Source organism: Aythya ferina (genome assembly GCF_964211825.1).
Source record: "Aythya ferina genome assembly, chromosome: 9".
Lineage (NCBI taxonomy): Eukaryota > Metazoa > Chordata > Aves > Anseriformes > Anatidae > Aythya > Aythya ferina.
The window spans coordinates 10,000,784-10,022,584 of NC_140305.1; the positions used below are offsets into that span (position 1 = coordinate 10,000,784).

Consider the following 21,801-nt stretch of genomic DNA (forward strand, 5'->3'; position numbering starts at 1 on the left):
TATGTGAAGTGTGTGTTTGTTGAGAATGAAAGCACATCCCCTCCGTGAAGCTATTGCCCATGCCCCGAGGTGTGGAGGCTCTCCCCAGGGCGACGGGATTGCTGTGCAGGGACGCATCCAAGCTGCCAGCTGCCAGAGCCTGCCCATACCTGCAGGCTTGAGGGCTTCCTCCTTGCCATGCCGAATTCAGCCAGGCAGGACTCTTCTGAGCTGTCTGCCCCACTTCCATCCCGGTGAAGAAATGTCTAAACAGTGTTCCTGAGCTGGAACATTGGAGCTCTTTCCAAAATCAGTCTCTAGTCGATCAGTAAGGAAGTCAATGTAAGGCATTTTGCTTGTTACAGTGTTTGTATTTACTTCTTCAGTACCTGGATGCCTTTTCCATTGTTGGGGTTCTGTGGAAGAGTTTTGTGTTCTACAATAATTGTGTTTGCCAAAGCCTGTTCTGCAGCTAAACCTAGTAATTTGGCCTGATGCAAAGATGGAAACACCATAGCTTGCAAAGGTGTTTTTTTGGAGTAGTATCTGACAAATACACTGTTCCTCTGTGTCCATGCCTCAGAAAATTCCTGTGGCTCTTACAGAGGAGAGACCAATGAGGAGAAAGCTGTGACCTGGATTGTGCGCTGTCATGAGATTGTTTACTGTGAAAATGAAAATGTGTTGCTCTAAGAAATAAATGCTGAGGAGATGATTTCAGTATGCACCCCTTAGGACCATCTGTCACAACATTAGAACAAGAAATGGGCATATTCTGGCTGTTGATGACCAGTGCCTGGAATACCCTTCATCATTGCTTCTGATTTCTTTCTTTTGCATCTAGCTAAACATTGGAAGAATAACAGAGGTAGTTATGTAAGATCTGCCCCTACCATGAATTTTAAATTCATTTGTTTCGACCATGTGTGACTACAAGTTTACAGAATAACTGCCTCTAAACTATAATTTTAACCAGTCTCCCTGTCATGTAGCATGAGCAGCCCATCCTAACACCCTCGAGTGCATTCCTTGGAAGTGCATTTGGATACGGCTGGGACAGTTAGTTGGGTCTGGGGGTGAAATCCTGCAAAGCTTGCTTCAGTGTTTTTACCCAGCCCCTTCTCCTCAACATGAAGAGCTGATGCACTATTTCACAGAATTTCACGAAATTTCTAGGTTGGAAGAGACCTCAAGATCATCGAGTCCAACCTCTGACCTAACGCTAACAGTCCCCACTAAACCATATCCCTAAGCTCTACATCTAAACGTCTTTTAAAGACCTCCAGGGATGGTGACTCCACCACTTCCCTGGGCAGCCCGTTCCAATGCCTCACAACCCTCTCAGTAAAGTTCTTCCTAACATCTAATCTAAAACTCCCCTGGTGCAACTTAAGCCCATTCCCCCTCGTCCTGTCACCAGGCACGTGGGAGAACAGGCCAACCCCCACCTCGCTACAGCCTCCTTTGAGGTACCTGTAGAGAGCAATAAGGTCGCCCCTGAGCCTCCTTTTCTCCAGGTTGATGCCACATCAAGCTTAAAAAAAAAAAAATAATAAAAAATAAAAAGCTTCTTCTCACTCCTGTGCATACTTACGTACCTAAATTAGGATGTCCAAGTTGTTCCTGAACATTTTGCTCCTGTTCTGAATTCCAGCCAGGATGTTATACAAGTAAGTGTGGACACTGTCACAGCTTCCCAGGGCAGCTTCCCAGGGAAAAAGGATACACAGGCATGTTTGGACAGCTGTATAATCTCATCAAATGTAGCTTCCCAAACTAACGTCTCAGGTAACTGCCCGTTTCTTGACCTTCTGGTAAGTACAATTTGTGATGGTGGCTTTCAAGTCCCGATGAAGGCAATGAGGTGCTGGAGCTCAATCAGAGGGAAGGTTTTCTGGGTTATATGTACAGAAAGCAAAGTTCCAGCGGAGAGAGGCCCTCACAAATATTGGCTGAATGTATTCAGATTAAAAGAAAAAGGAAAAGTCCATTATTTTCTATCTAGTATCCAGCCTTACTCTTAGTAGGGCCAAATGAGACTGGAAAGGGATCTGGAGCTTGAGGTGGTGTTTGGCCCATCCAACTTGTCATACTGAAACTGGAGCCTTTGCTCTAGAGGGTAAGGGTATTTCTAGAGGGTGATTTTTCCGTGTTCAGTTTAAGAGTTCGCTCATACTGTAGCCTCCTAAATTAGTGTGAATGCCCCCATGTAGCAGGTATTTTTATGACTGGTATCTTACAAAACAAGATTGGCTTCAGGACAGGGCGATACTGCCTGTTGCTTTTCCTGTCAGCTATGTAACAGCTCCATGTACACAGAACATTTCTGTTTCTCTGCAAGAGGACTAGAACTGATTGCTCTGATGTGCAATAGGCTCTCTGACTTGTGCCTGCAGCTAAGGAGGTAAGTGCTGAGCAGCCGTGTACCCCCGCCCGCTGGCTTGGGGCTGCTGCTTCCATTGTCTCTGTTGGTATTCATGGAAAATCTTGTTTTAGGCCAGAGCCACCCCCTCAGCAGCTCCAGGTGATCATTAAGTGGCTTTCCCCATCCACATAAGTCTCCTTTTGTATAGCCCCTCTTCCAAGAGAAGGCTATTCTAAGGGGTGCCGTGTGGTGCCCGCCACAGGGGATGGTCCCCAAGAAGTGTCTCTTGTTGAAACACCTGCAAAACAGAGTGCTGCAGTGCAGCCCAGAGCCTCATCCTCACAACCGGTTTGCACTGGGAGGAAATGGGAGGATGCTGCAGAGCTGATAAAACATGCAAGGCAGCGCTGAACTGGACTGATTATATATGCTTATATGCCCCTGTTGTAGGCAGGTCACGTCAGAGGACAGGCTGGAGCAGAGTGTGTTAGTCAACCAGGAAGAGCATGTGGTCTATAGATTCTGTAGTTGCTGACATTTTAACTCCTTCAGTCTTGCTGAACCCTTAAATGGGTGGGGATCAACAATCCAGAATCAGCTGTTCCCTTAAAATGGCTGAGAATATTTGCTCTGGGAATATTATCATTCATAGTGAATGTGGGATGTGTTTGTGCCAACTCTAATTAACCATTCTTGCTAGCACAAAGATGTTCTCCAGTGGACGCCAGGATGTTGTTCTATTCATTTGGATTAATTAATCTAAAAGGCCAACTATGTAATTTCATACTTGAGCTTTTAGATCTGTATTTGAGCTGCAATCATGTCATGCAATGATTGAAATATTCTCATAGTCTGACCAGAGAAAGAAGCTTCAAAACGGAGAACAACTGATTGGAGGATGTTGAAGAAAATCTCTCAAATTAAAATTCACTGTCTTCTAAAGAAATTTCCCCAGGATGTCACTCTGTTCTTCTATCTGTTATTCATGGAACAACTACTTTTTAGTCTTGCTGTTCTGAAGGCTTTGTTCTCCTTTCTTTTAAGGAAGTAACAGCAAATAAAGGCTTTGGCTCAGGCCCCAGCTACTTCTTACTGTTTTCAGATGGTGGTATTGCGATTGCCCCTGCTAGAACAAAAGTCACTCCACATGGGCTATTCTCCCTTCTCCATAAATTGGTGTATGTTAAAACTTAGAGAAACAGATGTGAGTTGACTGGCTTTGACACTGTGGATGCCTTCTGGAAACACCCTTGCTTCACGCATGGCTCTGTGTTGGGTTTTGAGTGCTGAAAGCAGCAGCTTCAGTCAGTAATTTGTATGGGTTGGCTGAGTCCAGTGTGGTCTCCAAATGGACTCATTGCTTTCTAGGTCAAATCTCTCTCAGTACAGCCGACTGCTGCGTTGTTGTTAGACATTCTACAGATAAACAGTGGAGGTCACTGCAGCATGCTTGTGTAACCTGCCTGAGCCCAGGATCCACGGAGGACATGGAGGCCCATGGAGCAAGTTCTGCCTCCCTCCCTGTTTTGGTCACTTTGATCTGTGTAGGTGAGGACCTGTCTCAAGGCTGCCTCTCAATTCCACCCTGGGTGTGCGCATGTGGGGTGTCAGGGGGAAGCACCGGTGAATCGCCTGGTAACAGCGCTTGGATGGGTGTTTGGCAGTATTTGGAAAGAGGGTGTTTAAAACTGATGCCCATCTGCCACTCTGAGGAAAATGAGCACTACCGAAGTGCAGGCCCCTTTGAAACATGAGGCAGGTTTGCAGTAAGCATTTCAGACTATCCCTCTCTGGGCTCTATAGCAGCTTAAAAAAAAAATTCAATTAAGATGTCATGGATATAAATGTTCTCTCTTCCTCCCCACCACAGTACTTTAGTGTCAGCCCATGAAATGGACCAGCAAATAGCAAAACAAACCACACTGCCTTTACAACTGCAGGTACCAAATAACAAATCTGCTGGCTGAGATGTTGAGTGGGGAGAAGGAAGCACGTCGCTTCGGTAATGAGGTTTACAAAGGAAATGCACTTTGATTGCATCCAGTACTTCGGATGAAGTTGTTTAATTGCACTAAATACACTAAAGGGTAAATATTTGGCATTAATCTCCTTGACGATTTGAACTCATTCAGCATGGAGCGTAGCTGTTTCTGCAATGCTGCCTCTCCCCAGAGCAGGACTTTGTGCTCACCCATAAGAAATAACTGGGTCTTTAAATCTTCAGTTTGCTTTTTGCCCCCCAGTTTTTCATCAGCCACAAGTGCTCAGCTATCTTTGCATAACTGGAAGAGCCAAGGAGCTGGGCTGAGGGCATAAATCAGCATGTCATTAGCACCCCAAACAGCCCCGGCACCTGCAGGTTTCCTGGTCACCCTGCAGCCCGGCCATGACTGCCATACTGAAGGAAGGTGGGGGCTGGAAGCCATGCGCCAGCCTCCCAGTGCTCCAATCTTCACAGAATCACAGAATTTCTAGGTTGGAAGAGACCTCAAGATCATCGAGTCCAACCTCTGACCTAACGCTAGCAGTCCCCACTAAACCATATCCCTAACCTCTACATCTAAACGTCTTTTGAAGACTTCCAGGGATGGTGACTCCACCACTTCCCTGGGCAGCCCATTCCAATGCCTCACAACCCTTTCAGTAAAGAAGTTCTTCCTAACATCTAATCTAAAACTCCCCTGGCTCAACTTAAGCCCATTCCCCCTCGTCCTGTCACCAGGCACGTGGGAGAACAGACCAACCCCCACCTCGCTACAGCCTCCTTTAAGGTACCTATAGAGAGCGATAAGGTCGCCCCTGAGCCTCCTTTTCTCTAGGCTGAACAAGCCCAGCTCCCTCAGCCGCTCCTCATAGGACTTGTTCTCCAGGCCCCTCACCAGCTTCGTCGCCCTTCTCTGGACCTGCTCAAGCACCTCGATGTCCTTCTTGTAGCGAGGGGCCCAAAACTGAACACAGTACTCGAGATGCGGCCTCACCAGAGCCGAGTACAGGGGGACGATCACCTCCCTAGCCCTGCTGGTCACACTGTTTCTGATACAAGCCAGGATGCCGTTGGCCTTCTTGGCCACCTGAGCACACTGCTGGCTCATATTCAGCCGACTATCCACCATCACTCCCAGGTCCTTTTTTGCCTGGCAGCTCTCCAACCATTCCTCTCCCAGTCTGTAGCTCTGCTTGGGGTTATTGCGCCCCAGGTGCAGGACCCGGCACTTGGCCTTGTTGAACTTCATGCAGTTGACCTCAGCCCATCGGTGCAGCCTATCCAGATCCTCCTGCAGAGCTTTCCTACCCTCGAGCAGATCGACACACGCACCTAACTTGGTGTCATCTGCAAACTTACTGAGGCTGCACTCGATGCCCTCGTCCAGATCATCGATGAAGATATTAAAGAGGACTGGCCCCAGCACTGAGCCCTGGGGGACGCCACTAGTGACTGGCCTCCAACTGGACTTGGCTCCATTCACCACGACTCTTTGGGCCCGGCTATCCAGCCAGTTTCTAACCCAACGAAGCGTGCGCCAGTCCAAGCCAAGAGCAGCCAGTTTCTTGAGGAGAATGCTGTGGGAGACGGTGTCAAAAGCCTTGCTGAAGTCAAGGTAGACCACATCCACAGCCTTTCCCTCATCCACCCAGCGCGTCACTTTGTCATAGAAGGAGATCAGGTTCGTCAAGCAGGATCTGCCTTTCATAAACCCATGCTGACTGGGCCTGATCGCCTGCTTGCCCTGCAAGTGCTGCGTGATGACTCTCAGGAGGATCTGCTCCATGAGCTTCCCTGGCACTGAGGTCAAACTGACAGGCCTGTAGTTTCCCGGGTCTGCTCTCCAGCCCTTCTTGTAGATGGGCGTCACGTTTGCTAGCTGCCAGTCAACTAGGACCTCCCCCGATAGCCAGGACTGCTGATAAATGTTGGACAGTGGCTTGGCCAGCTCCTCTGCCAGTTCTCTCAGTACCCTTATCTTCCTCACTTGTGGTTTTGAAACCTCCTGTGTAAATGTTCACCCAAGCATGAAGTAAGTGGGGAAGTTAAAAACAAGTAGTTCAGTGCCAAAGGCTGCCTCCTTTCCTCACAGAAACACAGCCTTGGTGGGTGTGTTTTGTCACGGGAGCCGCAAGTGTTTCTGTGCAAAATCCTCCCTTGAGGATCCTTTAGAAAGTTTTTTAATGTGTTTTTTGTTGTTGTTTGTTTGGTTGTTTGGTTTTGATTGAAACTGTTCTTGAATTTTGCACATAGCTTTGAGGAGAATGAAGAGAAATTCTTTGCTGTCCGTATTTAGAAGAAATCCACTGTCAGCCATGCTGAGGTGTGGTCTGCCCGGGGCCTGTCCCTTGTCAGGCACCTGGGACTCCCTGTGGAGGCAAGATCCCAAATGTTGAGTTGTATTTAGGAAAGTATTTCAGAATTGTTCTTTTCTAGGGAGAGGATGATACGGCATTGCTGGTTTTCATGATTTTTTTTGTTGTTTTGAACAAACTGGCTATGGCAGAGGGCAGCATGAAGAGGAAGGGCTGATGTTGTAGTGTGCTTTCAGGGGGTGTACAGCACCACGCAGGGTGACATTTCTTTGTTGTTTGTCACTGCTTTGTCACTTGCCACTGCTTTGTCATTTTCAAAAATGTGGTTAAAGCAGCAGCTCGCCCTTGTCAGAGTGAAATGCTGTGTGGCAGTGGGTGCTGGGTGTGACTTGCTGTGCCCTGACGTCAGTGGTGTAATTTACAGTTTGTAGGGGAAAAAAAAGAAAAAAGTCTTATGTCATCAGGGCTTAACATGGAAAAAAACCTGCAAAGCCAGGAAGAGAAATACATGCAAAATGCATGATTTATTCAAAGCACTGTCACTGCATTTTGTCACTTGACATTTTCTCTCTGTGCCAGTTCAAGGGCAGGAGTATTTCCCCACTGATTTACCAGTGCTTTGAGAAAGGCTGTGAATGCTCTCAGCCTCTGTGGCGGGTTGCTCGTCAGCTGGCCCTCATCAGCCCCTGTAGCCACCACGGGATGCTGCCTCAGCCCTCCACGGTTTCCCTCAACCAGCACTCCCTGCACTGGGGCAAGGGTGCTGCTGCCAAGTTCTCCCAAAGCAGCTTTTCAGAGCCGGGCACCTGCCAAGGAGAACTGCTGTTATTTACTACTGCTGTGCTTTTTACCTCATTTCTCTTTTCTTCTTTCTCTATTCTTTTTAAAATTTCGTTCTCCTTTAACAGTTTAGTAACAGATGATGAAAATCGGCCTCATCTGAGCATATGAATAGGAGTTTAGTGACAAAAAGAAAGAGCAAATCTGACACTTGCTTTGGTTGCATCTACCAGCTCCCACCTAGGGCTGCAAAAGCAAATCCCAAAACGCTCTGAGGTTTTGTTTACAGTTTAAAGAGTAGCTGATGTTTCTTGAAAAAACCTTCAGCCCAAAAGGGTTCTGCTGCTTTATCTCTAACTTTCCTTTATCTCTCCTTCATTGCTCTTCCTAACAAATGCTATTTGTATGAAAACAATACCTTTTGTTTATCAGGAGCTGATCCATCTCTACTACTTATTCCTCATTTGGACATCGACCATTAGAGTCTACCCATGGAGTGCAATTGGGTATTCAGTCAGACCCTCCAGACTCTAATCCTCTGGGATATTGGTTGCATTTCCACAGCTACTGATTATGACATAGAAAAGGGGTACTAACTTCAGGTGGATTAAGTATGCAGCAGAAGTTGAGGGAACACGGTTGTAATGAGAGCGGGGTGCACTAATACACAAAATGTAAGTTTCATCAGTGAATTACCTGTCCAACAGAGATGTTGCCCCAGCATCTCTCCAAGAGGGCAAATATATCTGTTTAAGAACTAAAATGTGCCTGTGCTGTTTGCAGCCATGCTTGTAACCCTGCCTCTTCCCAGGAAGCTGTGAATTGCAGAGCCATGGATGCTGGATCTGCTGCCTGTTCGCTCCAGGAGGCTGCCTGCTGGAGGATGTTTGTCACATGTAATAGGCTTGCAGCACCTCTTCTTCATCTCATTGAAACTGGGAAACTTGCCTGTTGATACTTCTCTCTGACTTCATTAACAGTCAGAATGTTACAAGACTTCTAGGTGCACTCAAGTTGATCTGCAAAGTTCTTCCATTCCCCCAGCTCCTTCAGGATGACCTTCAAGCTTTGCTGCTTTGACCTTTTTTTATTTATCTAAGAAAATAATTTGTACCATGGACAGTTTTGCCAAAACTTCGGTAAGTGAATGTGACCTACATGGTTCTGTTTGTATCTGTGTTTAATGGACATGTAAACACTAGGTATGAGCTGGACCATAGACCTAATGTGACTTGTAAGAGTGTTGAAAATAAGGTTCTTGTGTGTATGCAGCTGAGTTCTGGAGAAACAACCACTTCATCTGATGCAAACAAAATACTTTTTGTTTAGCATGAACGTTTAGTATGGAGACTGGCTGCCTTGTTGTGCAAGTTGGACAAGCTGGTAGACTAAATGTCCAAATATTTACCCACAGGATCAGATTTTTGATAGTCAAAAAGCAGGAGTGAGATTTTGGACAACTTTTAAAGGTGTTTTTTAATAGGCATATGTGGGGATCCCAAGGCAAGTGACCCAGGCTGATTTAAGAGAGCAAAACCACATAATAGCATAGCATGAAATATAAAAACAATGTGAATGCTGTGATTATGTCCCGGAATGAAGTCTAGGGTAAGATTCAGTGCTACTGCATGATTTCTGCCTTGTTGTTCCAAAACAACCTAACATATTATTTCTGTCTCTCTATTTTTTGTTGCAAAAGTGGGGGGTATTAAACATCTCTCTGTTGTTGTGGAGTATAGAGCTAAATTTTGTCTTGCAGTTATTGCATGGAGTGCTTTATGAACACAAATGGCATTCCAGCCCATTATGTTACTTCAGCCTACTCCTCTTAACACGTTTTGCTTGTTTGTTTTTCCCCTGAAGAATCACAAGGCAAAATGCGTCAGATTTAAATTGTACGACCTAGCTCCTTTCTTATGATTTTTGCATTATTTTCTGTCATTGATCTGGATGCTCTCACTGGTGAAATAAGAGACTGCCTGTCTCTTCCCTGCAGTCCTGGCTGGGGCAGACCCAACCCTTTCTAAGTGGCAGTGGTGGGGGCAAGGGCACAGAGCAGCTGGGACGGATGTCGTTGGATGTGCATGCACAATGCACTCTGGCTGTTGCTCGAGGGGAACTGTTTAGAATCCTCAGTAGGTCTGTGCCTCCTGGGCAGCTGCAGGCAGGAGTGGCTGCAAGAGCCTGAGCTCAGAGTGAGAAATGTATTTCAGAGATCAGCCTTTCTTTTGTCTTCTCACTACTCACATAAAATGGCCCGCATAAACATATTTATTATTAATACCAAGTTATTTTGCTCTTGATGATGGAAACCTATCTGCACAGGTTTATAGCCTCTCTAACCTTGGTCTGTTGAAAGTCCTGGTCAATTATTTTTGCCCCTCTTCCAGCTGTGATGTTTTTGAGCCACTGCACTTCCTATTGTCATGAATAAAGTTGGACTGGTCTCTGCCATCTTCAATTTCTCATGCTTTTCTAAGCTCCTCTTTAAACTACATAAAGCTATTTCAAGTAGTGTCCTTCATTGTCTCAGTTACTGTGGCTGGCCGAGTGGGCCAGGTTAGATGCTGCTCTCTGGGAGATGGCTCTACTTGTAGTCTGTCCTGGTTTCAGTTAGAACAGAGTTAATTTTCTTCCTAGTAGCTGGCAGAATGCTATGTTTTGGCTTAGGATGAGAAGAGTGCTGATAACACCCCGATGTTTTAATTGTTGCAGAGCAGTGCTTACACCAAAGCCAAGGACATCTCAGCCTTTTGCTCTGTCCTGCCAACAGGCAGGCTGGGGGTGCAGTAAGAGCTGGGAGGGGACAGACCCAGGACAGGTGACCCAAACTAGCCAAAGGGGTATTCCATCCCATCTGGGGTCATGCTGAACAATATATAGGGGTGGCTAGCCGGGGGGAGGGGGCTGGACTGCTCAGGGTTAGGCTGGGCATCAGTCAGCGGGTGGTGAGCAATTGCATTGTGCATCACTTGTTTGTACATATTATTAGTCGTAGTACTATTATCATAATTGTATTATTATTGCTGTTATTATTATTATTATTATTATTATTGTTGTTGTTGTTGTTGTTGTTATTATTTTCCTGTCTTATTAAACTGTCTTTATCTCAACTCACGGGCTTCACTTTCTGTTTCTCTCCCCCGTCCCAGAGAGGGAGGGGGGAGGGTGAGCGAACGGCTGCGTGGTGTTTAGCTGCTGGCTGGGTTAAACCACGACATAGTCACAAAGTTAACACTGACAGGGAACGGTCAGGTTTGCATTGATGCACTCTGAAGTGCATTCTAAACTGGATTTCCTGGGTTTGCAGTGCTTAGTTTTGGATTAACAATCAACTGCCATGTTTATAGCTCTAAAATGCTAATATTTGCTCTCAGGTATAATCCCAGTTTAATGCCTGGGATTTTTTTTTTTTTTTTTTTTTTTTTTTTTTTTGGTCTTGGAATAGGGAGAAGGATTAAAAGGAATTTGTAGCATAAAGCAGATGAGACATTTTATGTCCTTCAGTGTCTGTTAATGGCACTGATTCAGCTTTTCCTCCTGGGAAACATTTGTGATTCTTCGTAGAGTTTTGGCTGTATTGATATCCCAGAGCAATTGTTTTGTCATGTTAGAAAATGTGTTAAATGTCATTCTTGTGGAGTGACAGAGTATAAAATTTGGAATAAGAGGAATGATTGAGATGCAAGGAAGGACAGACAGAGACATAGTAGGTGTGCTTTACCTTCTGTAGTAGCTAAGAGGCACCTATTCACTGGAGTTTGTTGCCAGAGGTTTCTCAGCCAGCAAACTCAGTGGAGGGAAAAGTCTTTGTTGTTCTAGAGAATTCAGTGCCTCTAAATTCTGGAGTTAAAGACAGAAATGTAAAAGGGAAGGAAGTATTAAGACACTGAGAAGACACCAAGCGAAGTGGTGTGGTTGGTACAGCAGAAGGAAGGGATGCCAACCAAAGGGACCTGGACAAGCTTGAGAAGTGGGCCCACGTGAACCTAATGAGGTTCAGCAAGTCAAAACGCAGGGTGCTGCACCTGGGCTGGGGCAATCTCAGTCATGAGGACTGAGAGAGCTTCCCCCAGAGAGCTGGGGCTGTTCGGCCTGGAGAAGAGAAGGCCTTGGGGTGACCTCATTGCAGCTTTTGAATACTTAAAGGGGGCTTATAAAAAAGGTGGAGAGCAATTTTTTGCTTGGGCAGATAATGACAGGAGAAGGGGGGATAGATTTAAACTAAAAGAGGGGAGATTTAGATGAGATGTTAGGAGGAAAATCTTCAGTCAGAGGGTGGTGAGGCCCTAGAACAGGTTGCCCAGAGAGGCTGTGGATGCCCCATCCCTGGAGGTGTTCAAGGCCAGGTTAGATGAGGCCCTGAGCAACCTGGTCTAGTGGGTGGCGTCCCTGCCTATGGCAGGGGGTTGGAACTGGGCAATCTTTGGGGTCCCTTCCAACTTAGGCAATTCTTTAATTCTGTGATGAGACAGGGCTGAGTAAGGCAGGCTGCTGCACTCAGCTGCGTTGTAGTTTGCACACTGGCCAGCTGCAAATCCAGGAGCAAGCTGCAGGGATCACATCTGAAAGGCAGAGCATCCTCCCACTGAAACCAGGCTCGGCCAGGCTTCTGTGTGTCTGTCTCCATCATGGTAGTCAGCAATGGGAGTGCTCTTGTCACTGTGTCATGGCACTCAGGACATTACTGTATCCTCAGGGGACTTCTATCCCCAGTGAATGCAGTTGATGTAGACAGCACACACACAGCTTTGCTGTGTAGGGATGTAACTGTGGAGTGAGGTGGGGCGTGATTTCTGCCTGTGCTCTTTCGTACAATTTTGCTTGCAAAGCAAAGTGAGCTATTTCACACTTCTCTGAGAGAGGGGTTTCTCAGATGCCTTCTCCCTAGCATCTAGTGTGCTGTATGTACATCTTTGTCTCATGGTGACTTCTTTCTGCAGAGAAAACAGGACAATTTTAAACCAATTCACTGTCAACAGAAATGTTAAAACCACTTTGAGAGGAGTGTATGCATGCAAAACTTTCTGACCACAGATGTGTCATTGCTCATGGCAAATATTTTGTTCCTTTCACCGTATGTGGATAAATCACAAAAAGCAGTAGTGAAATCTGTAGGGCATACTGCATGTCTGGAAGCTGGGCTGATCCTTTCTTTTGGGAAGATAAAATCTTTGGCTGGGATTTTCTCGCTTACGTGCAAATATTGGTGTTTTTCTAATAAATATTTTTCTTTCCTTACCAAAACAGATACTTCCTGAGCCTGAAGCACAAGCTAATAGCTGTATTACAAGGAAAGTTTAGAAGGCAGAGGACAGATGCCCAGAGCTGGTAGACACCTAAATTAAAGCCTGACTTCTTTCCCAGGTGAGTAAGGCTGCAGGAGATAGGACATTTTGCTCACTTAAGTACGAAATATCAAATCTGCTGAAACACAGTGTCCAGCCTCTTAGTGAGACATGCAAATGAGTGAGTAAGAAAGTTACCCGTGAGTATAAACCGTATGAATGTCTGCAAGACAGGTGTCTCAGCAAGAAATCTGGAAGCCTCAAACTGTGTTTTGTGAAAGGCCTCTCAAATATAATAACTGGTCTGCAAAACTGTATGTAAGCAGGAGTTGTACTGACCTCTGTAGATACATCTGGGTGGTAATATTAGGAAAGGAAAGCAATTATTTCAATTAAGACACATACTGAAATAAGAGGAGATGGGTGGGAGCTGTCACCCCCATGGCCGGGTGGAAGAGGCGTGAGGTGCCGGGCGAGGTGGGCCCAAAATGTTGGGCAATCCACAGCAGGATTCATCCCAGCTTACCAGGTGCTTCCTTCTAGCTTGAATTCCAGGGATTTGGGCAAAGTCCCTCAACAGAGCAGCTTCACCTGCCCATCCTGCGACCCACTATGCTTTCAGTGCTGCTTTAAGCCCTTCCCCTTTCACTATCCAAACGCAGAGTGAAGTGCAAGTGGGGATAAAAAACACTGTGCAACAGGTCTCCCTTCCCCACTCTCATTCTTGCTAAATAAACTAACGATTTTTGGCGAAGAACTGTACATGTTAGGAATAAATCCTCAGTTCTTAGGGTTGAATTAATTCCAAACAAATCCTGGATTTTGCGCTCTTTTTCCCTCAGATAAATCATTAGCAGTATTCTGGAAAGCCTGTGATGGCTTTAGATTGCAGGTTTTCAGATTTTTTTCCTTTTATTTCTTAGCAGTGTGTGTCTTCAATATCCTGCTGGTGCAAATGGAAGTCTCTGCAGATTTCTTACCAGATACCCAGTGTCATGATTTGGATATAAAGCTCTACAGATGAATAAGCTGTTACAGCTATCCACCATAGCAAAGGGAAAGGATCAGAGCATACCTGATTTGAGATGGAAAGAGGTTGTTCAGAGGCCTGGAAGATCCAGTTGAGACCTCTAGAATGGAAAATGTTGCCTTTGCAGAACTGTAATTCCCCCCCAGAAATCTTGAATGGAAGTTGTCACCTTACCCTGGTAGTCAGTGCTTCCACAGAGCTGGCAGGGGCACCGTGAGTCATGTGCAGAGGCAGGGAACTCAGACAGGCAGTGGCTGGCTCTGTACTGGTTGTGGGGAGACAACAGCTCTTGCATTCCTCTTTATTTTAGGGGGGAAGAAATCAATACAGAAACTTATAGGATGGGGCTTGGGAGAAGAAGAAAAAGATGGGGCTTGGGAGAAGAAGAAATGCCACAGGCACTTTTAACTTGTCCATACAGTTTTAACTATTCTTAATTTGGTCAAAATCTCTTCTGTGCAGCGTGTTATTGCCGAGGGTGATAGCCAAGAAGCCAAAAACTTCTGCATTCAATATTAATCTGTGTTGTCCACAGCAATTTAAGTGAAATTACTGTTAAAGTTACTTTGTGATCTGTGGGACCAAGAACAACAAATGAATAGGAGCAGGCATAGCAGGAAATGGGGGGGGGGGGGGCCGGGGGAAAGCTGATCAACGGAGGAAACAAAACTACAGGTCAGATTTTAGTCTCAGTTACAGCAGTGTAAGCCCAAAGTAATGTCAGTAAAACTAATAGAGATGCCTCAGGCTATAGAGATGCAATTGAAATTGGTTTCCTCATATACTTTGGCATTTTCTACATTGTGAGGTGCTGAAAATATCTCTGTTCTTGTGTTCAGTCATTATCAGTTAAAGTGGAGGACCTCTTGGCATAGCCCACTGATTTTCTTCTATTTCTGAGCACTATTTTCTTCTATTATGCGCTTACTCTTCTTCTAAAAGGACTCTGAAATTTCAGTAGTAAAACCTTTGTGTCTATTGAAGTGCAGTTTGTTGAGGGGTAAGTTATGAACAAGAAGGTGATAAGGATTCAGTATCTGCTAGCAGAGAATCTAGCCAGATTTTCTGAATTTACTGGGGTAGTCAAGGGAAGTGGAAAATATTATGGAGAGAGACTTCTTGCTGCAGTATCCTGGTTGGTTTTATTTTCATGCACTTGGACATAACGAGGACATGCACCCTCAGAAGCATGACTTACATGCCGAACATCAAAAAGATGCTTGCGCTTATGTTTATGTCAGGTTCTTGTTTCTCTGTTCAACAACTGGATTTCTTTGGTGCAATCTCACACATAGATGTATCAGCTTCAGAATATTCCACTTCTATACTCTGGGGTCTCCCAATACCAAGCTGCCAGCTCGGGGAAGAAATCAACACACGCTTTGTGCATAATCCTTCTCACAAGCGTACAGAGAAAAGACAGCTCTAAGGCTGGGATTAATAGCCCTGCCTAGAAGATATATTGCAAGGATCCAGCACAATGTGAGTATGAAAACTAATTGCTTTGGTTGTCATCATCCTCATCCCTTGGGAAGGGGGCCGTTGGCTCCCGGAATAGCACCAGGGGCAGCGTTAGCAGCTGCCTCTCTCAGGCTGGGAGCATGTTGTCATTAGGTTTATCTGGGTACCTGTGAGCACTGATAAGAAGTAACTGACTGATGTGTGAGGCAACTTCCAGTGGATTATTTTTTATTGCCTTGTTTGATTGGGAAGTGGTAGTGCTTAGCTTCCTCTGAGGTCTGAAAGGTTGCTTTCCCTGGGGTGCAACGGTGCAGGCTGCTGCTCTGGGGGTCAGAGCTACTCTTATCTTACTCCCCAGCAAAGTGGGGGTTGTTTCTTCAGATTCATGTGTTTGCTGCTACGCTGGGCTCAGGCTTTTTATTGCATACTCTTGTTTGGTTTGGCTCTGTTCATGAAACTAGTTTTGTAGTCAAGCAGGAAGGAACAAATACGTGAAAAGTCTGCAAGGAGAGGAGCTGGTGAGGAAATCTGGAACTGGGATAGTCTGTAAATCTGGGTTTCCTGGTACTTGGGGTCATTGCAATATTAGAAGTGCAAAGTGGTGGAGGCAGGGTTTGTACAAAAAGGATTCCACTTTGTGCAGCAAGTCAGCCATTGGAAGAACGGCACAGAGGTCTTGCTGTGCCCATGTTAACCTAAAACTGCCTTTGGATTAGAGTTACAATCACATTTTTAAAATAACATGCAAATCTAAAACTGGCATGCATGTGTGTGTGTGAATGTAAGCAATGTGATCAGGGCAGGAGAGGCAACAAAATTTAGTCGGCAGCCTTTTGCCATAACTCCAAATCTGTTTCTTTGCAACCCAAGTCTGTAGTTACTGAAGGCTTGTGGGGGTTACAGGTGTGGTGTGGACAGGGAGGGTGAAAAATGCTACCATGTATAAGACAACTTTTCCCCCCACCCCAAATAAAGAGGAATAAAATCCAAAGAGATATGCATAACCGTTTATGGGAAAAAATCCGTTTCTGTTTTCCAGAAATGCCAACATAAAACATTATGGATGGGAAGGAAATAAGTTAGGATCAGCCTCATGGGAACGGAGTTCATTCTTTTTTTCTTTCTTTTTTTTTTTTTTTTTTTTTTGTGAAATATTTTCAAATTTGGATATTTAAATAATTTAGATAAGTAGTTCAGGATCCTGTTTTCATGAAAGCATCTCCAAATGTAGCATGTGGATCAAGGTTTTTTCTGGCTGTTCTTTCACTCTTTTGTAACGGGCTTTCCAAGGACTCCTTTAAAACAAAATAATAACAGACCCCATCCAGACAGCAGTTCAGGTTTGCCCAGCAAAGGGTGATTTGAAGGATGTCTCGTAGCTTTGGCTGAGAAGCGATGTGCATGATGCCATTCTTCACCAAAAAGTACAGGAAGAATGTCACATGGTAAGGTGTGAAACAGACCAAAAACGTGATGCAGTTTGCCACTACTATCTTCTCTGCTCTGGTGGCATACGTGTGGGGGTTGTCTGGTTTCCTGCGCTTTCTCAGACACCTGACGATCTGAACGGTGCAGAAGGCCATGGCTGTCATGCTGCCAAAGAAGGTGATCTGCAGGGCGCTGAACAGGGCTGTGTTTTCCCATGTGCTTTTGGAGAAGTTGTGGAAGCAGGATGAGATGTTGTGGCCCTCTTCATGCAGTTGGAAAGTAGAGACAGTTCCAGCTGAGACCCCCAGGCAGATGACAGCGCAGACCACAGCAGCTTTCTTGGTGGATCGCAGGGTGGGAGCTATGAAAGGGTGCCCGATAGCAATGTAGCGATCTATGCAGATGCAGAGGGAGATGAGGATGCTGCCATACATGTTTACAAAGTAAAGACTCTCCAAGATGGAGCAAAACACAGACCCCAGTTTCCACGTGTTTGGATTGTGATAGGAAATGATTTTAAATGGAAGAGTGAACAGCAGCAAAGTATCCAGGAAGATGAGGGCTATCATGTAGACTGTAGCTTCTGACAGCTTCTTAGCCTTAAAAAACAGGAACGACAATGCCATCACGTTGAACAGCAATCCCAGGGTAAACGTGGGAGTGTACATGATCAGCTGGAACAGTTCTACTTCGGGGCTGATGTTGTTGGTACTGTTGTAATCCATATCTCCAGGCATACTGCAAGAGAAGAAAGTCACCTTCACCACGAGGAAGAATGAAGATCACATTTAAGACCTGGTACAAAGGCCGGTGAGGTCTGTAGGTGTCCACAGACCTGGAGATGCTTTTTTCATCTCGGGCTGGTGCGTGCTGAATTGCAGCTCCCAGTAACGTGGAGTTACTGTGCCCAAGGGATCTTAGAGCAAGGTTGTAGCTCAAGGAGAAGCAAGGCTTCTTGGGGTCCAAGCCCTGCTTGCACTACCACCCACTACCCTGAACCAGGGTAGGCAGAGTATGGAAGTGTCTGCACCATCCCCACGGAACGGTGAGATCCCTGTGCAAACACAGGGCACCAGCCCCTCCTTTCAGGATTACATGGACTAAAGAAATGGAGGCAATTAGCCACATCAGGTTTCTGGGATCAAGCTATCACAAGAGACCCTGGGGAGCCGAGAGCACAAGGGTTCCTTGTATTTATTAATGTGAAGAACTCGAACAGTTATAGCTAACCTGCAGAGGTTAAGTCTTCAGAAGAAAAATGAGCCTTAAGAACCCAAGCATTTGCTTAAGTCAGCCAGACTTACCACAGCTGATAAACTGCTGTCTGCTGAAATAGAGGTGGCAGCAAAAGTGCAGAGATTTTCCCTCCTCCACAAAGAGGGGACTAAAAATGTTGAGGTAGACACAGCTGAGCAGGGGTCACAAAATAATTTTCTCTTTTAGAGGAAGGGTGCTGGTTTGATCCTGCCCTCAGATTCTGCTGATAAGGACCACGAAGGCTCTCATTGGTTTCTGCAGTCCTGGTCTCAGCTAGAGTCACTTACAAATGCAAATACAAGGGGATACCCAGTTCTTTGTTAGCCATTTCTCTCACAGCAAGTGTAACCTGTAAATAAATCCTTTTAAAGATCTTTCTGCTAGTGCTCAGAAATCACCTTCATCAGGTGCTCCATAGCTGTTATTACTTTGACCTGGTGCCTTTCCTACAGGAGTTACTGATTTTGATGTTTTTTTTTTTTTTTTTAATTTCAGATTAGGAAACCTGTCATCAGCTGTGCAGTAAAAGCTCCTGTTCTGCAGATCAAGTCACTTCCTTGATATTTCAGAGGTAAGCTCTCCTGTGCTCTGCTTTGGGAGAAAGATCAGCATAGGGAAAATGTAGTTCTTGGATAAAAACTAGCAATTAGAAAGCAAGAGGAGGTTGGCAGTTTGCTCCTTGAGGACACACCGATGCCAAGTATATGATTCTGTAAGCTTGCTAGTTTATGCTACAGAAATGAGAAAACCAGTGCCAGAAACCCAGCCTGATGAGGAGAACAGGCTGCTGGTAGGGCTGCAGGAAAGCACACCTCTGCTGGGGTCAGACGCAGGGGTCTGCAGGCTGTGTGTTGCTGCAGCAGGCGCAGGGTTTATTCAGGCTGCCTGCCCAGGTGTGCAGCCCCAGCTGGCAGTGCTGCTGGCTGTGTAAAGCTCTCCGTGGCCCCCTTCATGGCAGGGCACCACTGCCCATAAAGCATGGGGGGACATGGCTCAGAGGGGCAGCAGCCCCATCAGTTGCGCCTGCTCTGCCGCCGTCTGTAAGGGACTGAGGTAAGTTTGAGGGGAAATGAAGAAAATCCCTTGGCCAAATAAAAAAGTACAGGAAAGCCTGCGCCTGGGGGCATCTGAGTGGCTGGAAGGGAGAAGCATCCCCAGAGATGTTCAGCCCTCCTGCAGCCCTGAGGCTTGGGGTTTCACTGGGAGCTGTGCTGGGTCACTGAGCCTTCAGATTCAGGTGGGGTCCCTTCATTGCCCCTGTAGGAGATTTCATTAGTCCTTTTTTTCCTTCATTCCTTTTATTTCAGCTTCCTACCAAGGTTTTTACTTAAGAAAAATTTAGTTATGATAAAAAAGCATTTCATAGTCTATCATGTTGGTTTCTAAACAAAAGAAGAAAATGGATAGCTCTGTTCATTCTTAAAAAAAAAAAAAAAAAAAAAAAAAAAAGTCAATACGCTATAAGGAAACCAAATTATGTAAAATATTTAATTTCCAGATCTTGTAGCAAGAAGAAAAGAAAGCTTATGAGGTAAGGTTTCCCTACAGTGAAATACTATCTCTGGTCATCTTACCTTTGGGCTTTCTGTAGCACTGTAGCACAGTTCCGGGACTTTTTCTCCTTCTTGGCTTGTAGTGTGCTTGAGTCTCATGTGTTCTTTGAAGGCTGTGGAGTGAGCTGCATGCAAAATGACATTCAGTGCTGATGTTAGAAAGCGTGACGAGCTGCTGCTTTTCATGTCATCACGCTTCCGTTACAGCAATGGTTTCCCCACGCTGACTGCACGGATGTGCTGTGTACGCAGTGTGTCACACACAGCTCATTTAAGGATGTAAACAGAATGCTCTGCGGGGCTCGCGTCTCCGTGAGTCACCCATTCAGAACAGTTTCTGGTAACAGAGAAAGGAATTCTGGCCCTGCAGACCTTTGTGATTCTTTTTTTTACAAACAGGATTTTATGTGTTATGTGTAACATCTGTGAGTAGTGTTAGCTGTTAAAATGTTTGTGCTTTAAGCTGAGCCCTGAGCTATCGCTGTCAATTTCTCTTACTTTTCACAATACCGGAATGGAAAAAGATTGTCGATTTCAGTGGTGATTTGATATGTTCATTTTCAATTGGTGTTTAAGAAGAAGAAGAAGAAAAAAACCCAAACATTTACTCTTAAATCTATTTATACTGATAGCAGGGAATGTACCTACGGAGAGTGTCAGGTGCTGCTTTTGTTCAGAGGCAACAGGAAAAAGGTTTATTTTTTTTTTTTGCCTGTTGTATGTATTTTTGCAATCTTACCAAAGATGGAAAGAAGGGCTAAAGGGGTAATTTTGCTTGGTCTTCTGCCTATCCCTTAAATATCAAAACTAAGGATTGTCTTGGCTGAAAAAAACTGTGCATCTTCTGGAGAAGAGGGGAAAAAAAATAGTACCTTGGGGTTTCTGCATGGTATTTTAGTTGATATGACTCAAGGTTTAAAAAAAAAAGAAAAAAAAGAGGAGGAGGGAGGGGAGGGGGGCGGTGGTGAAAAGTAACTTATCTTGTCCTCAACTGGGTTTCACTTCTATTAATCCTACTGTGGTCTTGTAACGCTGCATTTTGGATATTTAAAAAGAACCCACAGGCAGACACCACGACCCTGAGGAGGCATCAATGGCCTGAGGCAGCCTTGCTGGGAGCATGGGACGGGAGCCTGGCCGTCACAGACCAGGTCGTGCTCCTGTCCTTGTCCTGTGTGTGCAGATGCCAGTCCTTATGGCCACCAGTGCTTGTAGAGTGTGTTCTCTTCGCCCCCGTCGCATGGATTTCCCCTCACGTACTTGAGGTTTTCTGTTCTCTCTCATATTCCCTTTGATACATATATTCTCATGCTACCTAAGTGCTGCTTGCCTGACCAGAGGCTGCCCAGAAGCACGTATGCTTGGCCAAAAGCCTTGTGTGGCTGCATGTTTGGAGAAAGCTGCTTTGGAAAGGGGAGGATGAGGAAGCAGCAATGCCACAGTTGTTCTTGGCACACCACAATCCAGCCAGTATCAAGGGCCAGGATGCTTTTTTTTTTTTTTTCTTCTTCTTTTTTCTTTTTTCCCTCCTCTCTTCTCTCCAGCGAACATCCTGGGAAGCTTTCAAGGGAGGATTCTGAGACATAGTGGCCAGGACAGCATGCGAGTGGTACTGATGCACATGGACGAGGTATGAAGGCTCCTCTCCCTTTCTCCCTTCAAAACTGAGAGTAGAAAAAAGTGACGCTGAGGGTTGGTGTTAAGGGGGAAACGAAATAGTGTGAGTAATGTACAGAAAGGTTGGGATAGTCCACGAAGGACTCTCAGGCTGTTGATGAAAAACTTAACTTGTGATGCGGGGCTGAGGAAGCTGTGGGCAGGCAAGGTACCTTCCTTTCTCAGCATGGGCCCTCCTCTGTGCTCGTGGGCTGTGACTCTTCGGTAGGACCTCAAGACCGAGTGCGCCAACTCCCTTCTTGCAGCCTGGTTTGCTGCATGGTGGGGAGACGAGGGCTGCACCCTGCAAACGCTGTTCTTGGCGCCTCTTTGCATGTCACTGATGACACCACTGGTGAGCAAAGCACCACCTGATGCTGAATGTGCCACCTTGTGCCTTTCTCCTGAAGAAGGAGTCATTTCACAAGCGTTTTTGACTTGCCTTGTGAGGACTTTGCCCTATTTCCACGGATTCCACTCACACCTCTCCCCTTCAGCCCGTGCAGGTGGCTCTGGTGAAGCCCTGCTGGTTCCCAGTGCTCGCCCTTGGGGCCAGCTTGCCCCTTGCAGTGTGGAGCTGTGCCAGCCATCCCGAGGTGCTGCTGGCCTCAGGCACCGGACGGCACCGCAGGCAGCATGGCCGTGGTCTTGAGTCTTCAGCCGGTGGTCCTGGCTGTCAGGGAGGATGTCAGGGTGGCGCTGGAG

At 45.8% G+C, this 21,801-nt stretch overlaps 1 protein-coding gene and 1 long non-coding RNA gene across 15 annotated transcripts in view; one reads left to right on the plus strand and one right to left on the minus strand.

Annotated features, from left to right (window-relative positions):
• Nucleotides 1-16,197: 16,197 nt before the first annotated feature.
• LOC311441549 (G-protein coupled receptor 55-like) lies at nucleotides 16,198-21,010 on the minus strand. 2 transcript variants are annotated; one of them, XM_084529809.1, is made up of 2 exons: nucleotides 19,462-21,010; nucleotides 16,198-17,368 (listed from the first exon to the last, which is right to left on the minus strand). In XM_084529809.1, the coding sequence occupies exon 2, from the start codon at nucleotides 17,365-17,367 to the stop codon at nucleotides 16,396-16,398; it is 972 nt and encodes a 323-aa protein (XP_084385935.1). In that variant the 5' UTR covers nucleotide 17,368; nucleotides 19,462-21,010; the 3' UTR covers nucleotides 16,198-16,395. The 2 variants fall into 2 exon arrangements, with proteins under 2 accessions (XP_084385935.1, XP_084385934.1); XM_084529808.1 differs by lacking the exon at nucleotides 19,462-21,010 and adding an exon at nucleotides 17,935-18,063.
• Nucleotides 18,200-21,801, plus strand: part of LOC311441553 — a 76,935-nt gene continuing 73,333 nt past the window's right edge. For 10 of the 13 annotated variants that reach the window (XR_014696032.1, XR_014696033.1, XR_014696034.1 and 7 more), the window contains exons 1-4: nucleotides 18,200-18,238; nucleotides 18,383-18,458; nucleotides 19,386-19,418; nucleotides 20,985-21,070. This is a non-coding gene — a long non-coding RNA (uncharacterized lncRNA). Of the gene's footprint in view, nucleotides 18,295-18,382; nucleotides 18,459-19,385; nucleotides 19,419-20,984; nucleotides 21,071-21,801 lie in introns of all 13 variants that reach the window. The other 3 variants (XR_014696043.1, XR_014696042.1, XR_014696044.1) reach the window with 3 other exon arrangements.

What these genes read in the sequence shown, in the direction of transcription:
- LOC311441549 (XM_084529809.1), bottom strand. Translation starts at nt 17,367, where the DNA reads ATGCCTGGAGATATGGATTACAACAGTACCAACAACATCAGCCCCGAA.